The sequence below is a fragment of the Physella acuta genome, unplaced genomic scaffold (genome assembly GCF_028476545.2).
Source record: "Physella acuta isolate Inbredline_101_S28 unplaced genomic scaffold, ASM2847654v3 ptg000076l, whole genome shotgun sequence".
Lineage (NCBI taxonomy): Eukaryota > Metazoa > Mollusca > Gastropoda > Physidae > Physella > Physella acuta.
In genome coordinates, this window is record NW_026731596.1 from 640,087 (window position 1) to 666,799 (window position 26,713).

A 26,713-nucleotide genomic window follows, 5' to 3' on the forward strand; every position below is an offset into this window, starting at 1 on the left:
CCCCCCCCTACCCACCCCGAACTGTACTGTTAAGTACAATTAGAAAAACGCGTAATGATGTACCAAAGTACCATGCCGCCAGAAAATTAGCTTTTTAAACGTAAAATTCTGTGAATATTGTTTTTGCAATTACCAGTAAAAATGTGTGTGATCAATACAGTGATCTAACCCATACCTATCACTATGTTAAAAAATGATCTTTAAAACACACAAAGAAGCAGTAGTTAATTAAAAATATATGATCTGAACTAAAAGACCGAAATTTAGTTAAATGTAGACTGTTATTCCGAATGTTTTTCTATAATAACGAAAAGCGTGGTTTTATACAATCTCTGATTTAAAAAAACTTTCATTATGCTGTAATACTTTAGCATTTATGATGACGATATATTAATTTTTGATTATAGACAAAAAAAAATTGTAAACAATTTGATTATATTCTAAAGTAACTATTTATTTGTTTTGAAATTTATAATTAAATGTATAGATATATACATATTTATACTAAGAGAGTGATTATTTCCCCTATTTCACTTGTCTTGAATAATTTCCCAGGAATTATTTTGTAACAAAATTTTTTACAAGAATTACAAAATAGATTGTGTTACGTTCATTGTTTTTGGTTGTAGTGTGTGTATATTTTTGTTTTGTTTAGATTGATACAATTTTTGTTTTGTCTGCCTACATTGTGTGTTTTTTCTTATTTCTTAAGAGTGGTACTTTCAGTTTATTTTACATCATAGCGAAGTAATAACATACAGCTAATAATATATATATATATATATATATATATATATATATATATATATATATATATATATATATATATATACATATAATACACGTATATAGAACGTGTTAAAAATTAGGCGCCTTTTTTTGCTCTTTTCGCTCCCCCTACAACGAAAACCTGGATACGCCTCTGTCTGTAGCCTGTACTTTCTTCTCTCTGTATGTTGGTCTGTAGTCTGTACTTTCTTCTCTCTGTATGTAACATAACTGGAGCGTGACGACTTGGCGACTTCTCATTGCGTCTGTTCAATACACCCTTCAAGTGTGTGCTGTGTGACATTATACAACAGACAGTTTTATGTGATAAAACGGGAATCAAGAATTGATGTGTTCAACTCTGATTAAAGGCCCTCAATATCGAAATGTTTGTCTTGTTAGTTAAAACGTGATGTATGTTCTAATAAAAGTATTTCTTATGGAGTTCTATTTTACACTTCTAAGAGAACAATAATAACATATATTCTACTTCATCTGCCATTCGAAAGGGTGGATCACTCAACTTTCTCCACGATAAGTCATACAATTAATTAAACACTAAATCCGGAAATTCAGCTTGATATAAAACACCAAATAACCCCAACCTTAATACTGATACTAACGTTTACTATATATATATATATATATATATATATATATATATATATATATATATATATATATATATATATATATATATATATATATATATATTACTTTTCTGGTGTTTGTTTTGTATATCTACATTCATTTCTAAAATAAGGCGTTTTTTTTTTTCCTCTATTAACAATGACGTATACCGCCCCCTTGAACGAAATAGAATTTATATAGAAAATACTTTTACCAGTGTACGACCTACTCCCTCCGGAAAATTTAGTCCCCCCCCCCCCCCCCCCACCTCGTGGTCGCATTTGTCGATCACACTGGTAAAAGTATATATTGTCTGTATAAATTCTATTTCGTTTCGAGAGAGGAGGGGAGGGGGGCTTTATATTCGGGGGAAGGGCGTTATATTCGTGGGGGGGGGGGGGGGAGGGACTTCGTTAAATTCGGATTAAATTCTCAGGGGGGGGGGGGCTGACGCTGATAAAAGATTATATTTTCTATATAAATTATTTGTATATAAATTACACTCGACACTAGAAACTCAAGACGAGAAAACACTCTAGTTCTATAAATAGATTTATTACAATATGTGCATTACCCACATGTGTTAGCATATCATAAGTTAAACCTTTAACACAAACCAGATATGAACAGTGGATGATTGTGTCCACATATGATTGTGGCGCACATATGATTGTGGTGCACATATGATTGTGATGCACTTTGTGAAATGTGGACAATAAAAACGACCAATCATTCATGTTTAATTATTGACCTGTTAGTCCAGGTGTAGAGATCAAAGCCTCGCTATCTCTATGTGCTAATCGAACATCAATAAATCAATCGATAGCCACAAAGTCAAGCCACGAGCATCACATTGTCATCATGATTGTCATGTCATAAATATCACGTCATTTTCACATTAATAGAACAAGCCATTGTCATGTCAAAAATATCACGTCATTTTCACATTAATAGAACAAGCCATTGTCACGTCAAAAATATCACGTCATTTTCACATTAATAGAACAAGCCATTGTCATGTCAAAAATATCACGTCATTTTCACATTAATAGAACAAGCCATTGTCATGTTAAAAATATCACGTCATTTTCACATTAATAGAACAAGCCATTGTCATGTCAAAAATATCACGTCATTTTCACATTAATAGAACAAGCCATTGTCACGTCATAAATATCACGTCATTTTCACACTACTAGCACACACAATAAGTGTCATGTCAAAAATATCACGTCATTTTCACACAACTAGAACACCCCATTGTCACGTCGATAATATCACGTCATTTTCACATTACTAGCACACGCAAATGTCACATAGGCAGATCTAGCCTTTGAGTTTTGGAGACTATATATATATATATAGGCTATATATATATATATATATATATATATATATATATATATATATATATATATATATATATATATATATATATATATATATATATATATATATATATATATATATATATATATAGCCTATATATAGTGGGGGGGGTGCTAGGCTTCCATACCAAAAATGCGTCCAAATACACAGAGCCCCTAGTACTTGCCAAAGTTACCAGTAACTGTAACATTTATTTACTTTTTATTGGCCGCCATATTTTAAAGATCCGCCTACAACAAAAGATATAACAGACCCACAGTACAGAAAATAAATACTTTTCCAGACTTGCGATAACTGAGATCTAATAGCAGCTCTAAACACCGAAATATATTGAAGTATCTTACTGGCCACATACAGACCCACACGGTTTGTCTAAATACCAAAATGAACTGCCAATTCTCTACACCACATAAAACGGTACACCCCTAACATGTACCGCACCCAAATCAACAGCTCCAGTACCGAAATACCTCATAGATTATTTCTACCGGCAGAGTTCACAACAAGGCGGATACTCCAAATACCGAAAATCCACATTTATCTCCAGGAACACACAAATCGTTATTTAAAACACTGGTTCTGAAATCTTATGTAAATGGCTACTAAAGAGGTAATAACTAATTTAATCTATTTTATCTAATGATTCTCCCTGTGTCTTTGAGGCTTCCAGTATCGTTGAGACTTCCTGAGACTATGAGACTTTCAACTGGCTGAGGTTTAACTGTTACATCGGCTTTTAACGCGGGCGGCTCATGTAATTTGGCGTATTCTAGGGCAAATTCATCGGCGCCATTAGTCAACACCGCCCATAGAGTGCAGTAGTCACGCCCCTTCCGGTTATTGCATGCCGGAAACTCTTTATACGTTTGAGATATCAGACGCTTTTTTCTCCCGATTTGGTTAAAGTGGATGCCTTTGATGGTGGACGGCACCATGCCGTAGAGAAAGACGTCATCGATCCAGAAGAAGTCGATGCTCTTCCCCACCTCGTACATGGGCCGGATCAAGTCGGGCGTGACGACGACGAAAAAGCCGGCGCAGTAGGGGAAGGGGTAGCTTGAGTTGGCCCACAGACCCCGCTCCACCTTCCACTTGCCGGTCCGGCCCACCACCGCGTTCTCCCACACCTGGCAGTGAATGGACTTGGTCTTCTGGCTCGGGCCCAGCTTGTTCCAGTACCGCGTGAAGAACTTACGGACGTCAAAGAAAACGTCGTCGTCCATTTTGATCAGCAGTTTGACGTCATTGCACATGTTGGCCAGCCAGCGGAAGCCCATGACAGCCTGGGGAGTGAAGCAAAGGCGACATTTTTATTTTGTCAGGGGGAGACAAGAGCGACATTTTTATTTTATCAGGGGGATACAAGGGCGACATTTTTATTTTGTCAGGGGATACAAGAGTGACATTTTTATTTTGTCAGGGGGAGACAAGAGCGACATTTTTATTTTGTCAGGGGATACAAGGGCGACATTTTTATTTTGTCAGGGGGATACAAGGGCGACATTTTTATTTTGTCAGGGGGAGACAAGAGCGACATTTTTATTTTGTCAGGGGATACAAGGGCGACATTTTTATTTTGTCAGGGGGATACAGGGGCGACATTTTTATTTTATCAGGGGGATACAAGGGCGACATTTTTATTTTATCAGGGGGATACAAGGGCGACATTTTTATTTTATCAGGGGATACAAGGGCGACATTTTTATTTTATCAGGGGGATACAAGGGCGACATTTTTATTTTATCAGGGGGATACAAGGGCGACATTTTTATTTTATCAGGGGATACAAGGGCGACATTTTTATTTTATCAGGGGGATACAAGGGCGACATTTTTATTTTATCAGGGGGATACAAGGGCGACATTTTTATTTTATCAGGGGGATACAAGGCGACATTTTTATTTTATCAGGGGGATACAAGGGCGACATTTTTATTTTATCAGGGGGATACAAGGCGACATTTTTATTTTATCAGGGGGATACAAGGAAGACAACTTGATGCTTATTTTACTAGAAAACAAGGGCAAGGGTGCAACGTCACTCCAAGAGGAAAAAACTCATGTGTAGCGTGTCTTGTGTGTGCTGTGTCCTAAAAGTCTTGTTACAGGGATTTAGGTATTTTACAAAATGACGAAGAAGAAATATTGCAAGGGAGACAATTTAATGCTTTATTACAAGAAATGTTATACAGGGGGAGGCAAGGGCGACAATTTTAATGTTTTATCAAACGGAGACAAGGCGACAAAATACTGTTTCATCAGGTTAAAACAAGGGTGAGAACTTGATGTTTTTATTAGCGGCAGACACGGGCGACAACTTAATGTCTTGTCGGTGTGAAGGGCGATAACTAAATATTTAATGATCGGGAGACAAGGGTCACACATAAATACATGTTTTGGACAAGGGTCGCACATAAATACATGTTTTAATGGCGTATGTTTATGGTGTACGAGCTTTTTTACGAGTCATAAAAATATCTGAGTATTTAATGTCTTGAAGTCGAAAGAATAACAACCAAAGGACATACCATCAAAAAACATCAGAAGACATATCATCATCGATCTTTTGACCAGTGTTTTCATCCATCAGTTTAATAACCTTGACCTACCTTGAGTGTCAGGTTCTGGTAGGAGTCTAGAAAGTTCCCCACCACCATGTCCCCATAGTCCACCCCCCCCACCCACCTAGTGACCTTGACCTACCTTGAGTGTCAGGTTCTGGTAGGAGTCTAGAAAGTTCCCCACCACCGTGTCCCCGTAGTCCCTGTTCCCCCACCTAGCGACCTTGACCTACCTTGAGTGTCAGGTTCTGGTAGGAGTCTAGAAAGTTCCCCACCACCGTGTCCCCGTAGTCCCTGTTCCCCCACCTAGCGACCTTGACCTACCTTGAGTGTCAGGTTCTGGTAGGAGTCTAGAAAGTTCCCCACCACCGTGTCCCCATAGTCCCTGTTCTCCCACCTAGCAACCTTGACCTACCTTGAGTGTCAGGTTCTGGTAGGAGTCTAGAAAGTTCCCCACCACCGTGTCCCCGTAGTCCCTGTTCTCCCACCTAGCGACCTTGACCTACCTTGAGTGTCAGGTTCTGGTAGGAGTCTAGAAAGTTCCCCACCACCGTGTCCCCGTAGTCCCTGTTCCCCTCACATGGTGACCTTGACCTACCTTGAGTGTCAGGTTCTGGTAGGAGTCTAGAAAGTTCCCCACCACCGTGTCCCCGTAGTCCCTGTTCCCCTCACATGGTGACCTTGACCTACCTTGAGTGTCAGGTTCTGGTAGGAGTCTAGAAAGTTCCCCACCACCGTGTCCCCGTAGTCCCTGTTCCCCTCACATGGTGACCTTGACCTACCTTGAGTGTCAGGTTCTGGTAGGAGTCTAGAAAGTTCCCCACCACCGTGTCCCCGTAGTCCCTGTTCCCCTCACATGGTGACCTTGACCTACCTTGAGTGTCAGGTTCTGGTAGGAGTCTAGAAAGTTCCCCACCACCGTGTCCCCGTAGTCCCTGTTCCCCCACCTAGCGACCTTGACCTACCTTTAGTGTCAGGTTCTGGTAGGAGTCTAGAAAGTTCCCCACCACCGTGTCCCCGTAGTCCCTGTTCCCCCACATGGTGACCTTGACCTACCTTTAGTGTCAGGTTCTGGTAGGAGTCTAGAAAGTTCCCCACCACCGTGTCCCCGTAGTCCCTGTTCCCCTCACATGGTGACCTTGACCTACCTTGAGTGTCAGGTTCTGGTAGGAGTCTAGAAAGTTCCCCACCACCGTGTCCCCGTAGTCCCTGTTCCCCCACCTAGCGACCTTGACCTACCTTTAGTGTCAGGTTCTGGTAGGAGTCTAGAAAGTTCCCCACCACCGTGTCCCCGTAGTCCCTGTTCCCCCACCTAGTGACCTTGACCTACCTTGAGTGTCAGGTTCTGGTAGGAGTCTAGAAAGTTCCCCACCACCGTGTCCCCGTAGTCCCTGTTCCCCCACCTAGTGACCTTGACCTACCTTGAGTGTCAGGTTCTGGTAGGAGTCTAGAAAGTTCCCCACCACCGTGTCCCCATAGTCCCTGTTCCCCCACCTAGTGACCTTGACCTACCTTGAGTGTCAGGTTCTGGTAGGAGTCTAGAAAGTTCCCCACCACCGTGTCCCCGTAGTCCCTGTTCCCCTCACATGGTGACCTTGACCTACCTTGAGTGTCAGGTTCTGGTAGGAGTCTAGAAAGTTCCCCACCACCGTGTCCCCGTAGTCCCTGTTCCCCTCACATGGTGACCTTGACCTACCTTGAGTGTCAGGTTCTGGTAGGAGTCTAGAAAGTTCCCCACCACCGTGTCCCCGTAGTCCCTGTTCCCCTCACATGGTGACCTTGACCTACCTTGAGTGTCAGGTTCTGGTAGGAGTCTAGAAAGTTCCCCACCACCGTGTCCCCGTAGTCCCTGTTCCCCTCACATGGTGACCTTGACCTACCTTGAGTGTCAGGTTCTGGTAGGAGTCTAGAAAGTTCCCCACCACCGTGTCCCCGTAGTCCCTGTTCCCCTCACATGGTGACCTTGACCTACCTTGAGTGTCAGGTTCTGGTAGGAGTCTAGAAAGTTCCCCACCACCGTGTCCCCGTAGTCCCTGTTCCCCCACCTAGTGACCTTGACCTACCTTTAGTGTCAGGTTCTGGTAGGAGTCTAGAAAGTTCCCCACCACCGTGTCCCCGTAGTCCCTGTTCCCCCACCTAGTGACCTTGACCTACCTTTAGTGTCAGGTTCTGGTAGGAGTCTAGAAAGTTCCCCACCACCGTGTCCCCGTAGTCCCTGTTCCCCCACCTAGTGACCTTGACCTACCTTGAGTGTCAGGTTCTGGTATGAGTCTAGAAAGTTCCCCACCACCGTGTCCCCGTAGTCCCTGTTCCCCCACCTAGTGACCTTGACCTACCTTGAGTGTCAGGTTCTGGTAGGAGTCTAGAAAGTTCCCCACCACCGTGTCCCCGTAGTCCCTGTTCCCCCACCTAGTGACCTTGACCTACCTTGAGTGTCAGGTTCTGGTAGGAGTCTAGAAAGTTCCCCACCACCGTGTCCCCGTAGTCCCTGTTCCCCCACCTAGTGACCTTGACCTACCTTGAGTGTCAGGTTCTGGTAGGAGTCTAGAAAGTTCCCCACCACCGTGTCCCCGTAGTCCCTGTTCCCCCACATGGTGACCTTGACCTACCTTTAGTGTCAGGTTCTGGTAGGAGTCTAGAAAGTTCCCCACCACCGTGTCCCCGTAGTCCCTGTTCCCCCACCTAGTGACCTTGACCTACCTTTAGTGTCAGGTTCTGGTATGAGTCTAGAAAGTTCCCCACCACCGTGTCCCCGTAGTCCCTGTTCCCCCACCTAGTGACCTTGACCTACCTTGAGTGTCAGGTTCTGGTAGGAGTCTAGAAAGTTCCCCACCACCGTGTCCCCGTAGTCCCTGTTCCCCCACCTAGTGACCTTGACCTACCTTGAGTGTCAGGTTCTGGTAGGAGTCTAGAAAGTTCCCCACCACCGTGTCCCCGTAGTCCCTGTTCCCCCACCTAGTGACCTTGACCTACCTTGAGTGTCAGGTTCTGGTATGAGTCTAGAAAGTTCCCCACCACCGTGTCCCCGTAGTCCCTGTTCTCCATCTCGACCTTGATCTGAACCTCAGCGTTCAGCACTTGACCAATCAGAAACACGACCTGCAACCAATCAGAGGGGGGGGGGGCATAAGGGGTCAGCTTGACCTGTGTTGGCCATAGGTTGTAGAAATTAAGATGGCTGCCTTAAGTTGGCAGGAAATGATTAGTGGCTAATGGTGGTGTGTAGAGGCTAATTAATGAGAAGTCTGGGCAGGAAAGTGGCTAAATGAGGTTAGGTAGAAAGTGGTTAAAGGCTAATAGGAAATGCTGCCAGCTTCAACTGTTCATACTGCATCAGCTCCAACTTATATTTTCCTGTTAGAGTTAATGTCTTACTATATGTACATATGTATTTCTCTGCGGCGATATGAAAATTGTTTGACAATATACCAGAGGCGTAGCGCCCCTACCGGCGCCCGGGGACAAACTTTTAATTCGCCCCCCCCCCCCCCACCCATGTATTTTTTTGCAGCTAAAATTAGCTTTTATAATAATTTTTTAAACCCTTTTTTGCGCCCCTTAGGTCGGCGCCCGGGGACATATGTACCCCTCCCCCCCCCCCCCCCGCTATGCCTCTGCTATATACACTAATCCCTTATAAAATACCGCATTCGCGATGTTACTGAATGAATTACAAGGCTGAATCACCTGTACGTATAATTAATTGTAAACCTGTAAAGTTGTTTACCATAAGTTTAAATGCTTATATGTGCATTGGCCAGCATTTCTTCTATTCGATACATCAAAAACTAATTTATTCAGTCGGTCGAAAAACTAACTTATTTGGTCGGTTGAAAAACTAATTTAATAGGTCGATTGAAAAACTAACTTATTTGGTCGGTTGAAAAACTAACTTGATCGGGCCATAGAAAAACTAACTTATTTGGTCGGTTGAAAAACGTATTCGGTCGATGTAAAAATTGACCCGAAGTTTCACATAACAGCATGCCGACATTTATGTTGATCAAGTCTGATATCCTACACCCATGTACTGTTCGTGTGCCCCACTAAAATCCACCAGTACAAATGTCCTATTGACGTGACGTGTGGATACATTCTATTCAGGGTACACCACCCGCAATCAACAGGGTCGACAACACGGTTCAGCGGCTACAACACCCCCCGCACAACTTTCTTTAAGACGTAGCTGGCCCTATTCATGGATGACTGGTAACCATAGGAACTGTAGCCACACAAAACTTTTGTTAAATCACAGTTTTTTTAAATTCCCAGTTCCGTGTGAAAGAGCTCGCCACTTGACCTAGAACGTGCTGACTGTAATCGTGTTGACAGGAATGGCAAGGGTAAAAGGAATATTTCAGTCAGTGACCAAAACATTTCGTATTTCCTACGGGAAATCAGAATGAACTAAGACTAGGGTCATTAGTGACGGAGGAGTGCGGGGGAGGGGAGGGAGTCTTAAATATCCCTCACACAAAGTTTGGCATCTGTAGCAATATACAAAAACATGCGGTCAGTACTAGTGGCACCATGACCCATAGACTGAGGTTTGGCCGAGGTGTTCCCGGTAGTTCTATTCAGTTCCCTCAATCAAACATCCCTTCACTGAGCCATACAGTTCTACCGTTGTGGGAAGCTCAAAGAGACAACACAGCCATCACGAAATGGTGATCGCCCTAACTGACCCACTTGGTCCAAACTGACCCACCTGTGTCACCCGTATCTGACCCATGTATGTAGATTGTATCTGTGTGACCCGTGTCTGACCCATGTATGTAGATTGTATCTGTGTGACCCGTGTCTGACCCATGTATGTAGATTGTATCTGTGTGACCCGTGTCTGACCCATGTATGTAGATTGTATCTGTGTGACCCGTGTCTGACCCATGTATGTAGATTGTATCTGTGTGACCCGTGTCTGACGCATGTATGCAGATTGTATCTGTGTGACCCGTGTCTGACCCATGTATGTAGATTGTATCTGTGTGACCCGTGTCTGACCCATGTGTGTAGATTGTATCTGTGTGACCCGTGTCTGACCCATGTGTGTAGATTGTATCTGTGTGACCCGTGTCTGACCCATGTGTGTAGATTGTATCTGTGTGACCCGTGTCTGACCCATGTATGTAGATTGCCTAAAACATGAAATCAGTGTATGTAATGTTTCTCATGGTCTGTATTTGTCTATGGCCCATATGTTAATCTAGTATGTGACTTGGTGTCATATGTATGTTGTGTTTACCATGTGGATTATGCGTGTGTATATATATATGTGTTTAGAACACACACACACCAACTCAAAACATGCAGCAATGTGTAGTTTATAATGATGTACTTTAACACCATCACATGCAGCAATGTGTAGTTTATAATGATGTACTTTAACGCCATCACATGCAGCAATGTGTAGTTTATAATGATGTACTTTAACACCATCACATGCAGCAATGTGTAGTTTATAATGATGTACTTTAACGCCAACAGACCTCGACAACTCCACAAGTTTTTAAATTTTAAACTGCTAGTGCTGGATCTCATTAACCTGCTACTCAATAATTGATTCACGGGGATGAATAGATTCAATAATTAACTGATTTTTTTTCTCGGGTAATTAGTCGAACTTCGTTACAAATATGGGAAATGGGTTTTGATGGTGGATGATTTTGTTTGACGTGTGTTACTATAATTAGCGTGACCTTTATTACTATAATTAGCGTGACCTTTGTTACTTTAATTAGCGTGACCTTTGTTACTATAATTAGAGTGACCTTTGTTACTATAATTAGCGTGACCTTTGTTACTATAATTAGCGTGACCTTTGTTACTATAATTAGCGTGACCTTTGTTACTATAATTAGCGTGACGTTTATTACTATAATTAGCGTGACCTTTGTTACTATAATTAGCGTGACCTTTGTTACTATAATTAGCATCAAGTCCTCTCACCTTAAGTCTGTATGGGCTGGTGTTGCTATAATTAGCATACGCCCTACGGAACCGTTCCCGTCTGGTGAAGTGGTCAGCAGACGTGTGGACGATGACCACGGCGTCCAGCTCTGTCATGTTGCCGCACTCGTCTGACGTGTCCAGCACAATCTTGGTCAGGTCGTCGCTGGCGTGTCTGGAACAATCATTCAGATCTTTGGCAATCATTCAGATCTTTGGCAATCATTCAGATATTTAGCAATCATTCAGATCTTTAGCAATCATTCAGATCTTTAGCAATCATTCAGATCTTTGGCAATCATTCAGATCTTTAGCAATCATTCAGATCTTTAGCAATTATTCAGATCTTTGGCAATCATTCAGATCTTTAGCAATCATTCAGATCTTTAGCAATCATTCAGATCTTTGGCAATCATTCAGATCTTTAGCAATCATTCAGATCTTTAGCAATTATTCAGATCTTTGGCAATCATTCAGATCTTTAGCAATCATTCAGATCTTTAGCAATCATTCAGATCTTTGGCAATCATTCAGATCTTTAGCAATCATTCAGATCTTTAGCAATCATTCAGATCTTTAGCAATCATTCAGATCTTTGGCAATCATTCAGATCTTTAGCAATCATTCAGATCTTTAGCAATTATTCTGATCTTTGGCAATCATTCAGATCTTTAGCAATCATTCAGATCTTTAGCAATCATTCAGATCTTTGGCAATCATTCAGATCTTTAGCAATCATTCAGATCTTTAGCAATCATTCAGATCTTTAGCAATCATTCTTTGGGCGATGAGTGATTGAGTGAGTGAGTGAGTACGTGTATCATTGGACCAGCCGTAAAGTTGAAAACCAATGTATTAAACCAGCTGCTAAAGGGTTGTTTACCAGAGGGCTCTGATAGGACCAGGTTGTGGCAGATGACCCGAGTGTGCAGTCAAGCGTGACGCGATGTGTACCAATGCCAGAGTTCTGAGTGAGATTGTTTTTTACCTGGACCCGCCTATCACAGAAGAAATCAACTTGCCTGGGTCACAAGCAACCTACCTTTGCTATAAACATACCAATGTGTCTATTCACCTTGTGTATGTAGCAGGTAAACTTACCTGGACTATGAATAACTTACCTGTGATATGAGCAACTTACCTGGGGTATAAACAAGCCAATGTATCTATTTACCTTGTGTATGTAGCAGGTAAACCTACCTGGGGTATTTAATCTTGGGCTCATCGTCCAGACACCTGAAGATGACCTTGGGATGTGCGGCCATGTACTCAATCTTTTCTCGTTGCTCCTGCACTAGCCGGGTCAGCTCGTAGATGGACGGGTCAGTCTCGACCTTGATGACGAACTTGGGCTGGGACCCGCTGTGTACCATCAGGTAGAAGCCACAGCATGCCAGGGCCAGTAGGGCAAGGGTGACCTTCAGGTGGCGGCTCAGGTGGGAGCTAGGTCAAGGACAAGGTCATGTGAGAAAGGTCATGGGGAAAAGTTCGCCTTGTGTGACAGGAAATGTGAAACAGACATGTTTTTTAAATACCAGGTTCTAATGCTCGCTAGAGAGAAAAAAAAATACATTTTTTTACCAACAGTGGCAGGAGCCACTACGGAATATTTTTCTTTGATTTTTTTTACCTTTTGGTATTAATTTTTTTTAAATTAATAAGCTCCACAGTACCTAAAACAACGTCTGAACATTTAAAGCGGGTCGTTTTGATGAAGTATAGGCCTATAGTTATCCTGACCCGTACCTTCAAGGTTTTGGATAAGAAAATCTAATGCACCGCCACTCTAAGCAACAAAAACCCTAATCAATCACAAAACTAATCACAAGAGTAACAAATCACAAAATTAATCAATGACAAATCTAATCATTTTCTTAAAATTTTCTTGCACCTTGATAGACTACCGGTTTTGTAATTAATAACAAATAATATCTACTACAGCAGTGATTGTTCAGGTGTAACTAACACACACTGCTGCGTGGCTGTAGTGATTGAAAGATAGGCAAACGATCAGACCACTTCCAGCACTTATTGCTCTTCTTTAATTACTCGAATAGGGGTGCCCGTAAATCTCATTTAAATAATTTTGTACTAAGCAAATTAAAAATCAATTGCTTCACTTAATTATTATTTGAATAATTTATACTAAAGAATGTCATAACTATACACATTAATTCCTTCATAATTAATTATATAATTACAAAATTATATAATTATATAATTACAAAAAATAAAAAAATTACAATAAAACGAACTCGGGAAACCATTACACGTATCAAAATTCCGTGTACAATTTCAAAAGTTGGCCTATATTTTTTTTTCTAGTAGTTTAATTGAATATTTGTATACTTCGTTCAGGTTGATGGGGAATGACTTGTTTTATATCTCACGAGTTTGAAATTGAGAAATCGTTACATTGTCATCGGAGATATAGGAATGATAAAAAATAAGAAAACCTCATTAAAGTTAAATGAAGTCAGTCGTGTAGAGTTACAAATCACAATCACAAATAGAGTGGCGTAAAGAAAAAGCTTTGAACACAGGTGATAAGTTTGGAAAGGTGAGCGTCACAAATCAAAGGTATCAGTATTACTTCCGGGTTCATGTGAAACGTAAACACAGAAAGCCATATCAGGAAACAACATCTAATCTTGACGTGGTTTTGTTTTTACGGATACAAAGAAATCTGTGGATGCTGTTTTGTTTTTCATAGAAATAAAAACTGCATGTGATCAAGATAACTTTAATATCATACCCGCCCCTATACCCGACACACGCCTCACTCACAACTAAGCCCCGCCCCTTGACCCGACACACACCTCACGCACAACTAAGCCCCCGCCCCTTGACACACACCTTACTCACAACTAAGCCCCGCCCCTTTACCCGACACACACCTCACACAAAACTAAGCCCCGCCCCTTGACCCGACACACGCCTTACGCACAACTAAGCCCCCGCCCCTTGACACACACCTTACTCACAACTAAGCCCCGCCCCCTGACCTAAAAGTAGATGTTCTAGAAAACTCCATTCTGGTGAAACCATGTCCAGGACACGGACACGACAATAGCAGGGGTCAGTGTCCTATAGGTCAGGACACAATGGTCTGACACACCGTGGACCGACACATTGTGGACTCACAGACGTTCACCCAGACAGTGTGTCTAACAACCAACCAGTGTGTCTAACAACCAGTGGGTCTAACAACCATAGTGTCTAACAACCAACCAGTTTGTCTAACAACTAGTGTGTCTAACAACCAACCAGTGTGTCTAACAATCAACCAGTGTGACTAACAACCAACCAGTGTGTTTAACAACCATTGTGTCTAACAACCAGTGTGTCTAACAACCAATCAGTGTGTCTAACAAACAAACAGTGTGTCTAACAACCAACCAGTGTGTCTAACAACCAACCAGTGTGTCTAACAACCAGTGTGTCTAACAACCAGTGTGTGTAACAACCATAGTGTCTAACAACCAACCAGTTTGTCTAACAACCAGTGTGTCTAACAACCAACCAGTGTGTCTAACAACCAACCAGTGTGTCTAACAACCAACCAGTGTGTCTAACAACCAACCAGCGTGTCTAACAACCAACTAGTGTGTCTAAAAACCAACCAGCGTATCTAACAATCAACCAGCGTGTCTAACAACCAACCAGTGTGTCTAACAACCATAGTGTCTAACAACCAACCAGTGTGTCTAACAACCAACCAGTGTGTCTAACAACCAGTGTGTCTAATAACCATAGTGTCTAACAACCATAGTGTCTAACAAACAACCAGTGTGTCTAACAACCAGTGTGTCTAACAACCAGTGTGTCTTACAACCAACTAGTGTGTCTAACAACCAACCAGTGTGTCTAACAACCAACCAGTGTGTGTCTAACAACCCACCAGTGTGTCTAACAACCAGTGTGTCTAACAACCAACCAGTGTGTCTAACAACCAACCAGTTTGTCTAACAACCAACCAGTTTGTCTAACAACCAACCAGTTTGTCTAACTACCAGCCAGTGTGTCTAACTACCAACCAGTGTGTCTAACAACCAACTAGTTTGCCTAACAACTAACTAGTGTGTCTAACAACCAGTGTGTCTAACAACCAACCCGTGTGTCTAACAACAAATCAGTGTGTCTAACAACCAACCAGTGTGTCTAACAACCAACCAGTGTGTCTAACAACCAACAAGTGTGTCTAACAACCAGTGTGTCTAACAACCAACCAGTGTGTCTAACAACAAATCAGTGTGTCTAACAACCAACCAGTGTGTCTAACAACCAACCAGTGTGTCTAACAACCAACCAGTGTGTCACACAGGCAGGAACTTTTAACTACAGCTCTAAACTTTTCTAACCTTTTATTCCTCAAAAATTTCTCATTGGCTTTAACGGATTAGTCAAACACGTTAATCAGTAGGTCGCAACACCAAAATAGTAAACAGTAACAGATTTAGGCCTACTTTTCAACGGATTATTAAGATTAGACTATAAGTGACGTATTACTACTAAACTTAGAGTAAGGCTGACGTTCAAGTGTTATTAGGTTGAACTGACTAAAAACCTAACTTATATTGGTACATAGTAACGTAGTAAATAAAGATTATATTAGCCGTACCCTACAATTAGTCGGGATCTATCATGGCATGTTAAAAGTACTAAGTACGGGACACTGGGTACGGCTAATGAAATTGATCCCAGGCCAAGTGTTTGTGACTTACTTGAAAGAAGAGACGCGCATTTCTTGCTAGCTGTGTACGCTCCAGGTGTAAATAACGCGGGGACTCCCGGCATAGCTGGAGGTAGAGACACAATACACCCAGCCAATGGGCCGTGTGACGCGACCTGTTCTGTCACCCGCTCGCGTGTGTTGGCGGGCTACCCAGTGTGTACGGGGCTGACACTGTTGACTTGTTATCTTCTACCCGCGCTGTACCGCACTACCCCGATATACCAGGACAACACTGGCCCACACACCTGGTCCACACTGACCCACATGGTCCACACTGACCCACCTGGCCCACACTGACCCACCTGGTCCACACTGACCCACACTGACCCACACTGACCCACCTGGTCCACACTGACCCACCTGGCCCACACTGACCCACCTGGTCCACACTGACCCACACTGACCCACACTGACCCACCTGGTCCACACTGACCCACCTAATCCACACTGACCCACCTGGTCCACACTGACCCACCTAATCCACACTGACCCACCTGGTCCACACTGACCCACCTGGTCCACACTGACCCACCTGGCCCACACTGACCCACCTGGTCCACACTGACCCACACTGACCCACACTGACCCACCTGGTCCACATTGACCCACCTAATCCACACTGACCCACCTGGTCCACACTGACCCACCTAATCCACACTGACCCACCTGGTCCACACTGACCCACCCACCTGGTCCACACTGACCCACCTGGTCCACACTGACCCACACTGACCCACCTGGTCCACACTGACCCACCTAATCCACACTGACCCACCTGGTCCACACTGACCCACCTAATCCACACTGACCCACCTGGTCCACACTGACCCACCTGGTCCACACTGACCCACCTGGCCCACACTGACCCACCTGGTCCACACTGACCCACACTGACCCACACTGACCCACCTGGTCCACATTGACCCACCTAATCCACACTGACCCACCTGGTCCACACTGACCCACCTAATCCACACTGACCCACCTGGTCCACACTGACCCACCCACCTGGTCCACACTGACCCACCTGGTCCACACTGACCCACACTGACCCACCTGGTCCACACTGACCCACCTAATCCACACTGACCCACCTGGTCCACACTGACCCACCTAATCCACACTGACCCACCTGGTCCACACTGACCCACCTAATCCACACTGACCCACCTGGTCCACACTGACCCACCTGGTCCACACTGACCCACCTGGTCCACACTGACCCACCTGGTCCACACTGACCCACCTGGTCCACACTGACCCACCTAATCCACACTGACCCACCTGGTCCACACTGACCCACCTGGTCCACACTGACCCACCTAATCCACACTGACCCACCTGGTCCACACTGACCCACCTAATCCACACTGACCCACCTGGTCCACACTGACCCACCTGGTCCACACTGACCCACCTAATCCACACTGACCCACCTGGTCCACACTGACCCACCCACCTGGTCCACACTGACCCACCTGGTCCACACTGACCCACCTGGTCCACACTGACCCACCTGGTCCACACTGACCCACCTGGTCCACACTGACCCACCTGGTCCACACTGACCCACACTGACCCACCTGGTCCACACTGACCCACCTGGTCCACACTGACCCACCTGGTCCACACTGACCCACCTGGTCCACACTGCCCACCTGGTCCACACTGACCCACCTGGTCCACACTGACCCACCTGGTCCACACTGACCCACCTGGTCCACACTGACCCACACTGACCCACCTGGTCCACACTGACCCACCTAATCCACACTGACCCACCTGGTCCACACTGACCCACCTGGTCCACACTGACCCACCTGGTCCACACTGACCCACCTGGTCCACACTGACCCACCTGGTTCACACTGACCCACCTGGTCCACACTGACCCACCTGGTCCACACTGACCCACCTGGTTCACACTGACCCACCTGGTCCACACTGACCCACCTGGTCCACACTGACCCACCTGGTCCACACTGACCCACCTGGTCCACACTGACCCACCTGGTCCACACTGACCCACCTGGTCCACACCTAAACCCGTCCAACCCGTACACTCAACCCGCCAATGCACCCCTTCAGTTACCCACACAGCACAAAGTTGTCGCCCCTTCAAACAGCACCATAAATTGGATCATAACGATCAAAATCAATAGCAAAGTGGTCATAAAGCAATTGGCTCTAGGACAGTGCCTGAATCAACTATAGTACAGTCCTTGTATAATCCTTAGGACAGTCCTCTATCAGCTGTAGGACAGTCTTTGTATTAGCTGTATCAGATATAGGACATTCCTATATTAGCTATAGGACAGTCCTTGTATCAACTATAGGACAGTCCTGTATCAGCTCTAGGACAGTCCTTGTATCAGCTCTAGGACAGTCCTGTATTTCCTGTAGGACGGTGCCTGTATCAGCTGTAGGACAGTCCTATATGAGCTGTAGGACAGTCCTGTATCAGCTGTAGGGCAGTCCTGTATCAGCTGTAGGACAGTCCTGTATTAGCCTGTAGGACAGTCCTGTATCAGCCTGTAGGACAGTCCTGTATTTCCTGTAGGACAGTCCTGTATCTCCTGTAGGACAGTCCTGTATCGCCTGTAGGACGGTGCCTGTATCAGCATGTGACAGATAGACTCTAGTTCCAGCACTGAACTCCCTACACTCCACGAACCACATCAACAGATTCTAGTTCCAGCACTGAACTCCCTACACTCCACGAACCACATCAACATGTCCTGCCTGACACCACTACACCAGCCGTATGCCGTGTGTTCGACGTTTATAGGCAATAGAGAACATTCGCTTGATTTAACGTGACCTTTGACTGGGTTTTTTGTGGGTGATTTCAACCTGAGTTGTGTTGTGTCGGGATCTAGCACAATGGGGGGGGGGGGGGGGGGGGAATACAATGGAAGGGCGGGTTGACTCTGAGATTTGAGACTTTTCAAGTGCCCCCCGGGAAAAAAGTCTGAAAGAAACACTGCTGTTAGATTCTAGGGGGTGGGTGCGAGGTGATTATATGGGCTAACTTACCGGTTAGTTGAAAAATGGGGGGGGGGGGGGGGGGGGGGGGGGGTAAGGAAGTGACTTGAGTGACGTCATCCGTGACGGTTTTTGCTGTTAAACTATTAAGGTGGGCATTAAAGTGGGCATTAAAGTGGGCATTAAGGTGGGCATTAAGGTGGGCATTAAAGTGAATATAAAGGTGGATGTTAAGCAAACATTAAGATCAGAATTTATTTCATTATTTCATTTAATGACTAGGTTAGCATTTGGAAGGCATTAAACTCACAATTAGGGATTAAAGTTACGCATTGAGCAACCTTTTGTTTTATCTAATCGACTAAATCTGCTTTGGGATTAACGAAACTAATTCAGCAAAATCGTTTAATTAAGACTGTTGATTAAGAGATTAATTAATCATTAGAGATTGACTGCTATACCAGCAATTGACTTATTCACCTCCAACTCACGTCTTACCTTTATCTCCCTCCCATAAAGCCGCCCATTTGTTCGCCCAGTCGCCATTCTCCCACCAGCTGTAGCTCATCAACCCGGTGCATTAAATATTTCCCACATCCCCAACAATAAATTCTATCGATTTCCTCACAAAGGACGCTCTAACATCACGTCATAAAAGATTTTAATTGTACTCTGGACATTTAACTCAACGACAATCCCATCAAAAATAGAAACCGCTGCTATAGAATTTATATTACGTTAGCTTAGTAAACATGCCCTAGTTAATCCATTTTTCTTTGTATTTTTATACAATGGCCCCAGGCGTATAATTTACACGTCCGACTTAGACATGTAACTTGCAGCGTCTGTTTGCCTTGCGTTTTGTTCGCTTTAATCATCATTTTCATCATCGGTTTGTGAGGATTGGTACAGATTAACAACTTTTCTGTCATATACTTTCATTCATTGTTAATCGTTCATTTATAGATAATACAAAACGTCTAATTTACTTTTTTCAAACCTGAAAGTTAAAAAATTAATCAGGTTAGTAATTTGATGGCCTTGGAAGATTAAGGAAGTCCTACACTGTAGACATGTTCGTGTGTTGGGGGGGGGGGGGGGTTACGAGATTTATAGCTTTGGCTGAAAAAGTTGAAGTTTTATTTTTTAGAGCAATATGGATGACAGGAAGAGTATAAAGGAGACATTACAATCAGACATACCGTATATGTCATTATATAACACGTCATGTAGGCTATAGACAAATCATTTACAGATATATCATGTATAGATATATCATGCACAGATATATCATTTATAGATATATCATGTATAGATATATCATGTATAGATATATCATGTATAGATATATGATGTATAGATATATGATGTATAGATATAACATGTATAGATATATCGTGTACAGATATATGATACTGATACACAGATATATCATGTATAGATATATCATGTATAGATATATCATGCACAGATATATCATGTATAGATATATCATGTATAGATATGTCATGCACAGATATATCATGCACAGATATATGATGCACAAATATATCATGTATAGATATATCGCGTATAGATATAGCATGTATAGATATATCAAATACATACACAACGTATAAAGAAATAGTTATCAAGAATAGACATAACGTGTACATAATATTTGAGGTACAGACATACAAGTACATACATAACTAGCACAGACATAGGATGAACTCCAGTTAGACGAAAGCTTTATTGAAACATTCTCTTCTCCTCAATAGACAGGCTGATCCTCTTTACTTACCTAGACAACATTTGTATTTTCATAGAACTAGTATGTGCTCGAGTAAGATGTAAGAAAATCTAATTTGTTTTAGCTCTGTCAGTGTCACCACAATATCAACAGTTTTTTTAAGCCCCACAGCTACCGACCACATAATAAAATAAGACAGAGCGTAACTCTTGTCAGCAGAATTACCTCCCTTATATATGATTATTTTTATTTACTTGCCAGCCATTTTTCTTGTCTTAATTAATTTCTTTGTATTCACTTTATAAATATTTATTTCATCTTTAAAACTATCAACATATAGAATACACATTTTAAAGACCTATATGTGTAATGGGTGTAATTGTGTGGCATGTAGACATGCCTGATTAGTTCAACCATTATGTGATCTATGTGATGTACATTTGGATGATCTCAAAGTCCTGAGTGCTAAGTAGAAATGGGAGGGGTGGGGAAGAAATAGAAGCAATTGTGTGTAAGAATGTAATGGAAACTAAAGGGTATAAGAATGTAATGGTAACTATTGTGTAAGGATGTAATGGTAACTACTGTGTAAGAATGTAATGGAAACAATAGGGTATAAGGATGTAATGGTAGCTATTGTGTTAGGATGTAATGGTAACTATTGTGTAAGAATGTAATGGTAACTAGAGTGTTAGGATGTAATGGTAATTATTGTGTAATTGTGTAATGGTAACTATTGTGTAAGGATGTAATGGTAAGTACTGTGTAAGAATGTAATGGTAACTAGAGTGTTAGGATGTAATGGTAACTATTGTGTAATTGTGTAATGGTAACTATTGTGTAAGGCTGTAATGGTAAGTATTGTGTAAGAATGTAATGGTAACTAGAGTGTTAGGATGTAATGGTAACTATTGTGTAATTGTGTAATGGTGACTATTGTGTGTAACAATGTAATTGTAACTGTTGTGTGTAAGAATGAAATGGTGACTATTGTGTGTAAGAATTTAATGGTGACTATTGTATGTAAGAATGTAATGGTAAGTATTGTGTGTAGGGATGTAATGGAACTATAATATGTAAGATTGTAATGACGAACGTTAAAGAAAGGGTTCAGGGATATTCCTCTTGTAGCATGTGTATTTACATAAAGCGTCTATCAGAGAATATCTTGTCATACCACAGATAGAAAACTTTAGACAACTTAAGTCAGAGAATATCTTGTCATACCACAGATACACAACTTAAGTCAGAGAATATCTTGTCATACCACATATACACAACTTAAGTCAGAGAATATCTTATACCACAGATACACAACTTAAGTCAGAGAATATCTTGACATACCACAGATACACAACTTAAGTCAGAGAATATCTTGTCATACCACAGATACACAACTAGCTAGCTTGTAAAAAAATTATGTTTATTTTGAAATACAGAAGAAATAACATAACATAACATATAGCAAAAATAACTCATCATACAAAACAAATACAAAGCACAAAACATAACAACAGATTTTTCTAATTCTTGTACTTGTGCAATCAACTATTTTTTAACTTAGGAATTTTTTTAAAGTATTTAAGGTCAGCTATCCAAAGTACGGGTACTCAAATTAGGGGAAATAATTACTATCTTTAATACATCTCCTTACACATGATTAATTACATCTTTCACATTACATTTTATAAAAGAATTAACTTTCAATATACTATGGAAACAAATTTGCAATTTATATTATAAAATAATTCTGTTTCTTCGAAAGGTTAATATACTATTATAATATAAATTATACCTTCAAACTGTGGCGCAAGTGTATTAAATCTAAATCTATAATATAACGCTGCTGGTAATGTGTCAGTCCTTCCTTCCATCCTTCCTTTCTTCCATCATCGCTATAGATTTTGGAACCATAAAAATAACGCATCACGTATCGTGCTTTTTACTTGCATCGCAATATAAGTAATGAGTAGGGTTTGTTTGTATAACGAGTTAAATTAATTTTATAGTTGCCACTCGTTAAACTCTTTCGCATAACGTAAAGAAAAAATTAAATACACGCAAATTACTAAAACATATTAAACGGATCAATGTCAAATCTTTCGGTTTGCGGACAAGCTGGGGGTTTTATAGTCATTCACTGAATCAGGCGCGTCCGCCGGCGGTATGTTTTCTTTTGTGTTGTGTTTGTGTTGTGTTTGTGTTGTGTTTGTGTGTGTTTGTTTGTTTTTGTGTTGTGTTTGTTTTGTGTTTGTTTTGTGTTTGTGTTTGTGTTTGTGTTTGTGTTTGTGTTGTGTTTGTGTTGTGTTGATGTTTGTGTTTGTGTTTGTGTTGTGTTTGTTTTGTGTTTGTGTTGTGTTTGTGTTGTGTTTGTGTTGTGTTTGTGTTGTGTTTGTGTTGTGTTTGTGTTGTGTTTGTGTTGTGTTTGAGTTGTGTTTGTGTTGTGTTTGTGTTGTGTTTGTGTTTGTGTTGTGTTTGTGTTGTGTTGTGTTGTGTTTGTGTTGTTTTTGTGTTTGTGTTGTGTTGTGTTTGTGTTGTGTTTGTGTTGTGTTTGAGTTGTGTTTGTGTTGTGTTAAGTTTTGTTCTGTTCTCAAGTTGGTACATTTAAAAAAGATTTACCGTGGCGGAGCACGGTTATGCAGCTAGTTTATACATAAACGCGCTATGCATAGAGTTGTGGAAAAGTGAATCCATGAATATTTCACAACATTAATTAGATTTAACACACCAGTGAGATTCACGTGATATAAAAGTAGTCATTTTTTAACCTGTTTTAGCAATTCAAACTATTGCCTTGTTCGCACTGACAGCCGCTTTTTACGTTCCTAATCATTTTTGTTTTACAACATATGGACCACATCTCTGTACTGTATGCTACGGTTTCTGATTGCAAAAAAAGTTGTTCTTTTTCTGCAATATAATGATCCCCGATTTGGGAGCAAGCACTTTTTTCTACTTAAAACGAATAAAGAAAATCAATTTTTTTTAAAAATCGAGTCTCTAGATTTTTAACTTAAAATGCTTGGGAGCCCCAGCACATAGGGAGCCCCAGCACATAGGGAGCCCAGCACATAGGGAGCCCAGTACATAGGGAGCCCAGTACATAGGGAGCCCCAGCACATAGGGGCCCCGTGTTTGGGCCACCTTGGTTACATGGTTGTTACGCCACTGTCTGAGATGGAGTGTCTACCTAGGTCAGGAACATCACAATTAGGTTGTAGCTACCTGAGACACCGGCCAGGTACAAACACAGTCCAGCAACTCATCAACAGAGTCTGCGTCTCATGTTAAGGTCGAGCTTAAAGTGACCACCGCCCACCACCGCACACCACCGCACACCACCGCCCACCACCGCCCACCACCCACTCATCAGAAACGGTTGGAGACCAGCTAAAGTCCACAACTACGTGGGCAAAGGAAATACACCCCCCCCCCCAAACTCTTCATACTTCATGTGTGCTAGGAGGCCACTGCTCCAGCTACTGACAACTCGATTCATCAGACTGGCTACTAGAATACCATGTTCACATACACAGCCTAAATTTGGAGGGAGTGTGTGTGTGTGGGGGGGGGGGGGGGGGGGTCATACATAATTCACGTCAAGTACAGGAATTTCTTTTTACCAAGCACTTCGTTTGTTAGAGGACTGTTATTTTATTTTAATTGGGTAAGGGGAAATATTTTTAAAAATAAAACACCCAGACTCTGCTAATCCGAATTAAAAATAAAAGTGTTTGCTAAATTATAATTATATTATAATAATTATTTATTTGGCTATTTCTAGCCTTAATGAAAACGACACTAATTTTGTACTTAGTTAAAGTTAGTTACACAAATATTATAAATTATTTAAGTTTGGTTGAAACATGTGCTTTCTGGCAACAAAAATTTGGAACCATTTGGAACCAGCTTTTCAAGCCTATTATGTAGACGAAATTACTGCATAAATAAATAATATAAATAAATTTTTAATTTACCTCTTATAAAGGGAAGTGGTAAGCCTACTTTCAGTGGCGTACAGACCTATGTAGATGCCCGGGGCCTACTCAAGAGGAAGATGCCCCCATTATATATATATATATATATATATATATATATATATATATATATATATATATATATATGTGTGTGTGTGTGTGTGTGTGTGTGTGTGTGTGTGTGTGTGTGTGTGTGTGTGTGTGTGTGTCTTAATTAAAAATACTAATAGTAAAGCATTTGATTACGGCTAAATCCCAAGGAGTGAAACAGTTGGGGACATGTCGTGGGCGTGGGGGGGAGGGGTGTATCAGAGTCTCATCCGGTTTTATATTACCGTACTGGACCTCAGCCACACAAAAACTGTCCGTGCCTACAATTAGGGCATCCGACACGCCTTTATTTATGGGCTGCTTCACTCTTGGCCTGTCTGGGAATTTCAACAGGGCAATTAATACAAGTGAGAGCGTGTATTGAACTAGAGATGTTTTACATTTGTATCTCTAAACCACTCGGTCAAAAGGTCAATGCTTTTAAGGAGATGTGATGCTGAATACTCTCAATCTGTTTGAACATCTAATATAACAGAAGTGAATCTTGGTTGGCTAAAGCCCTACCACACCTTACAACTTTAAGAAAAAACACCTTTACATTGGTCGGTGTCTAACCATCCACTGTGCTTTGTCAGACCCTCACTACAACTAAGGACGTGTTTCCCTAAATATAACACCCAGGTAACGCATTCCTATCAAATTACAGCCTGTCCACTTCATGTGGGGGATAACTCACTAACGGTGAGCATGTTTACTTCAATGTGTTTTCTCATCAACAAAAGTCACAAAGTTCTATCTTTCTATACTATCTATTCTATAACTCCATTGTACTGGAAGTGCCCCCCCCCCCCCCCACTATTCTACAAGAATACACGAGGTAGTTTGCGGAAGAATATTCCTGTTTTAGATTTAATTACACCACACAATCAAATCATTGAATGCCCCGTGTATTTTTTAATTACCACGGTAAGGTTGAAGACAGGGATTGGGAATATGCATGTTTAGTTATGTACCTGATTTTAATTACTATATGTTTTACCATATACCTGATATTAAAATCTGTATGTTTTATTGTGTACCTGATAATTTCTGCCATAGCTGGAAGTAGCATATCAACTTCTAGCTCATTTACAACTATTAATACCGGATTTATGTGCATATAATTAAGGTGAGATGTGGACAAAAGCACCACTAATTAAATGAAAATGTGCACTTTGTTTCTGCGTTTTGCAGCACCACACGATAAAGAATTGATTTTCACACTGTCCCACCTGTCCCCCCCCCCCCCTCTCCTCCCCTCATCGGAGAAATAGATAAACTATATATTATAATTTATATTATAATTAATACGGAAGATATATACTTTAAACATTGTCACGCCCTCTCACCCTGAAGTTTTCAGAGCCCTCCCCCCCCCCCCCCCCCTCGGGAGAGAAAATGTCTGAAAGGAACCCATAAACGGTCGGTGACTAGCCATAGGCTGCCCATTGCCTAACTTCACTTTGTTTAAATTATGTTCTGCGTTGAATGAGTGCTAGGCTATCTACACTATCCTTCCCCCCCCCCCCCCCAATCTCCTGACAAGCAGATTAATTACACTGGCTACTACTCTACGATGCTCCCATACACAACCTAATGGGGGGGGGGGGGGCAGGGAGAAGGTCATACATATTTAACAACAAGTACTTGAATTTTTTTTTAGATAAGCTTATATTTAGTTCACAAAGTATGTTTGTGGATTTGTGGCAGCGATTTTGTTCATGAAATCTCCTGCATATTTTGACGACCAAAGCTGTTAATAAAGAAAACAAAATAGTTTTATTTTCTTCGCTTCAGTGCACTTATAAGTTTATTATTATAAAGGTTTTTTTTTAATTTGTTTTATTTGACCACGTGTTTTGTTGATAAGAAGAATGTTATTCTTCTTAAAGACGAAATAC

The 26,713-nt window shown here is 41.9% G+C and overlaps 1 protein-coding gene across 1 annotated transcript; it reads right to left on the bottom strand.

Moving 5' to 3' along the window:
- Positions 1-2,884: 2,884 nt before the first annotated feature.
- On the bottom strand, positions 2,885-16,142 carry LOC131953271 (beta-1,3-galactosyltransferase 5-like). The gene is made up of 5 exons (XM_059316389.1): positions 16,018-16,142; positions 12,494-12,736; positions 11,294-11,468; positions 8,321-8,446; positions 2,885-4,070 (listed from the first exon to the last, which is right to left on the bottom strand). The coding sequence occupies exons 1-5, from the start codon at positions 16,035-16,037 to the stop codon at positions 3,420-3,422; spliced, it is 1,215 nt and encodes a 404-aa protein (XP_059172372.1). The 5' UTR covers positions 16,038-16,142; the 3' UTR covers positions 2,885-3,419.
- Between the last annotated feature and the right edge of the window lie 10,571 nt (positions 16,143-26,713).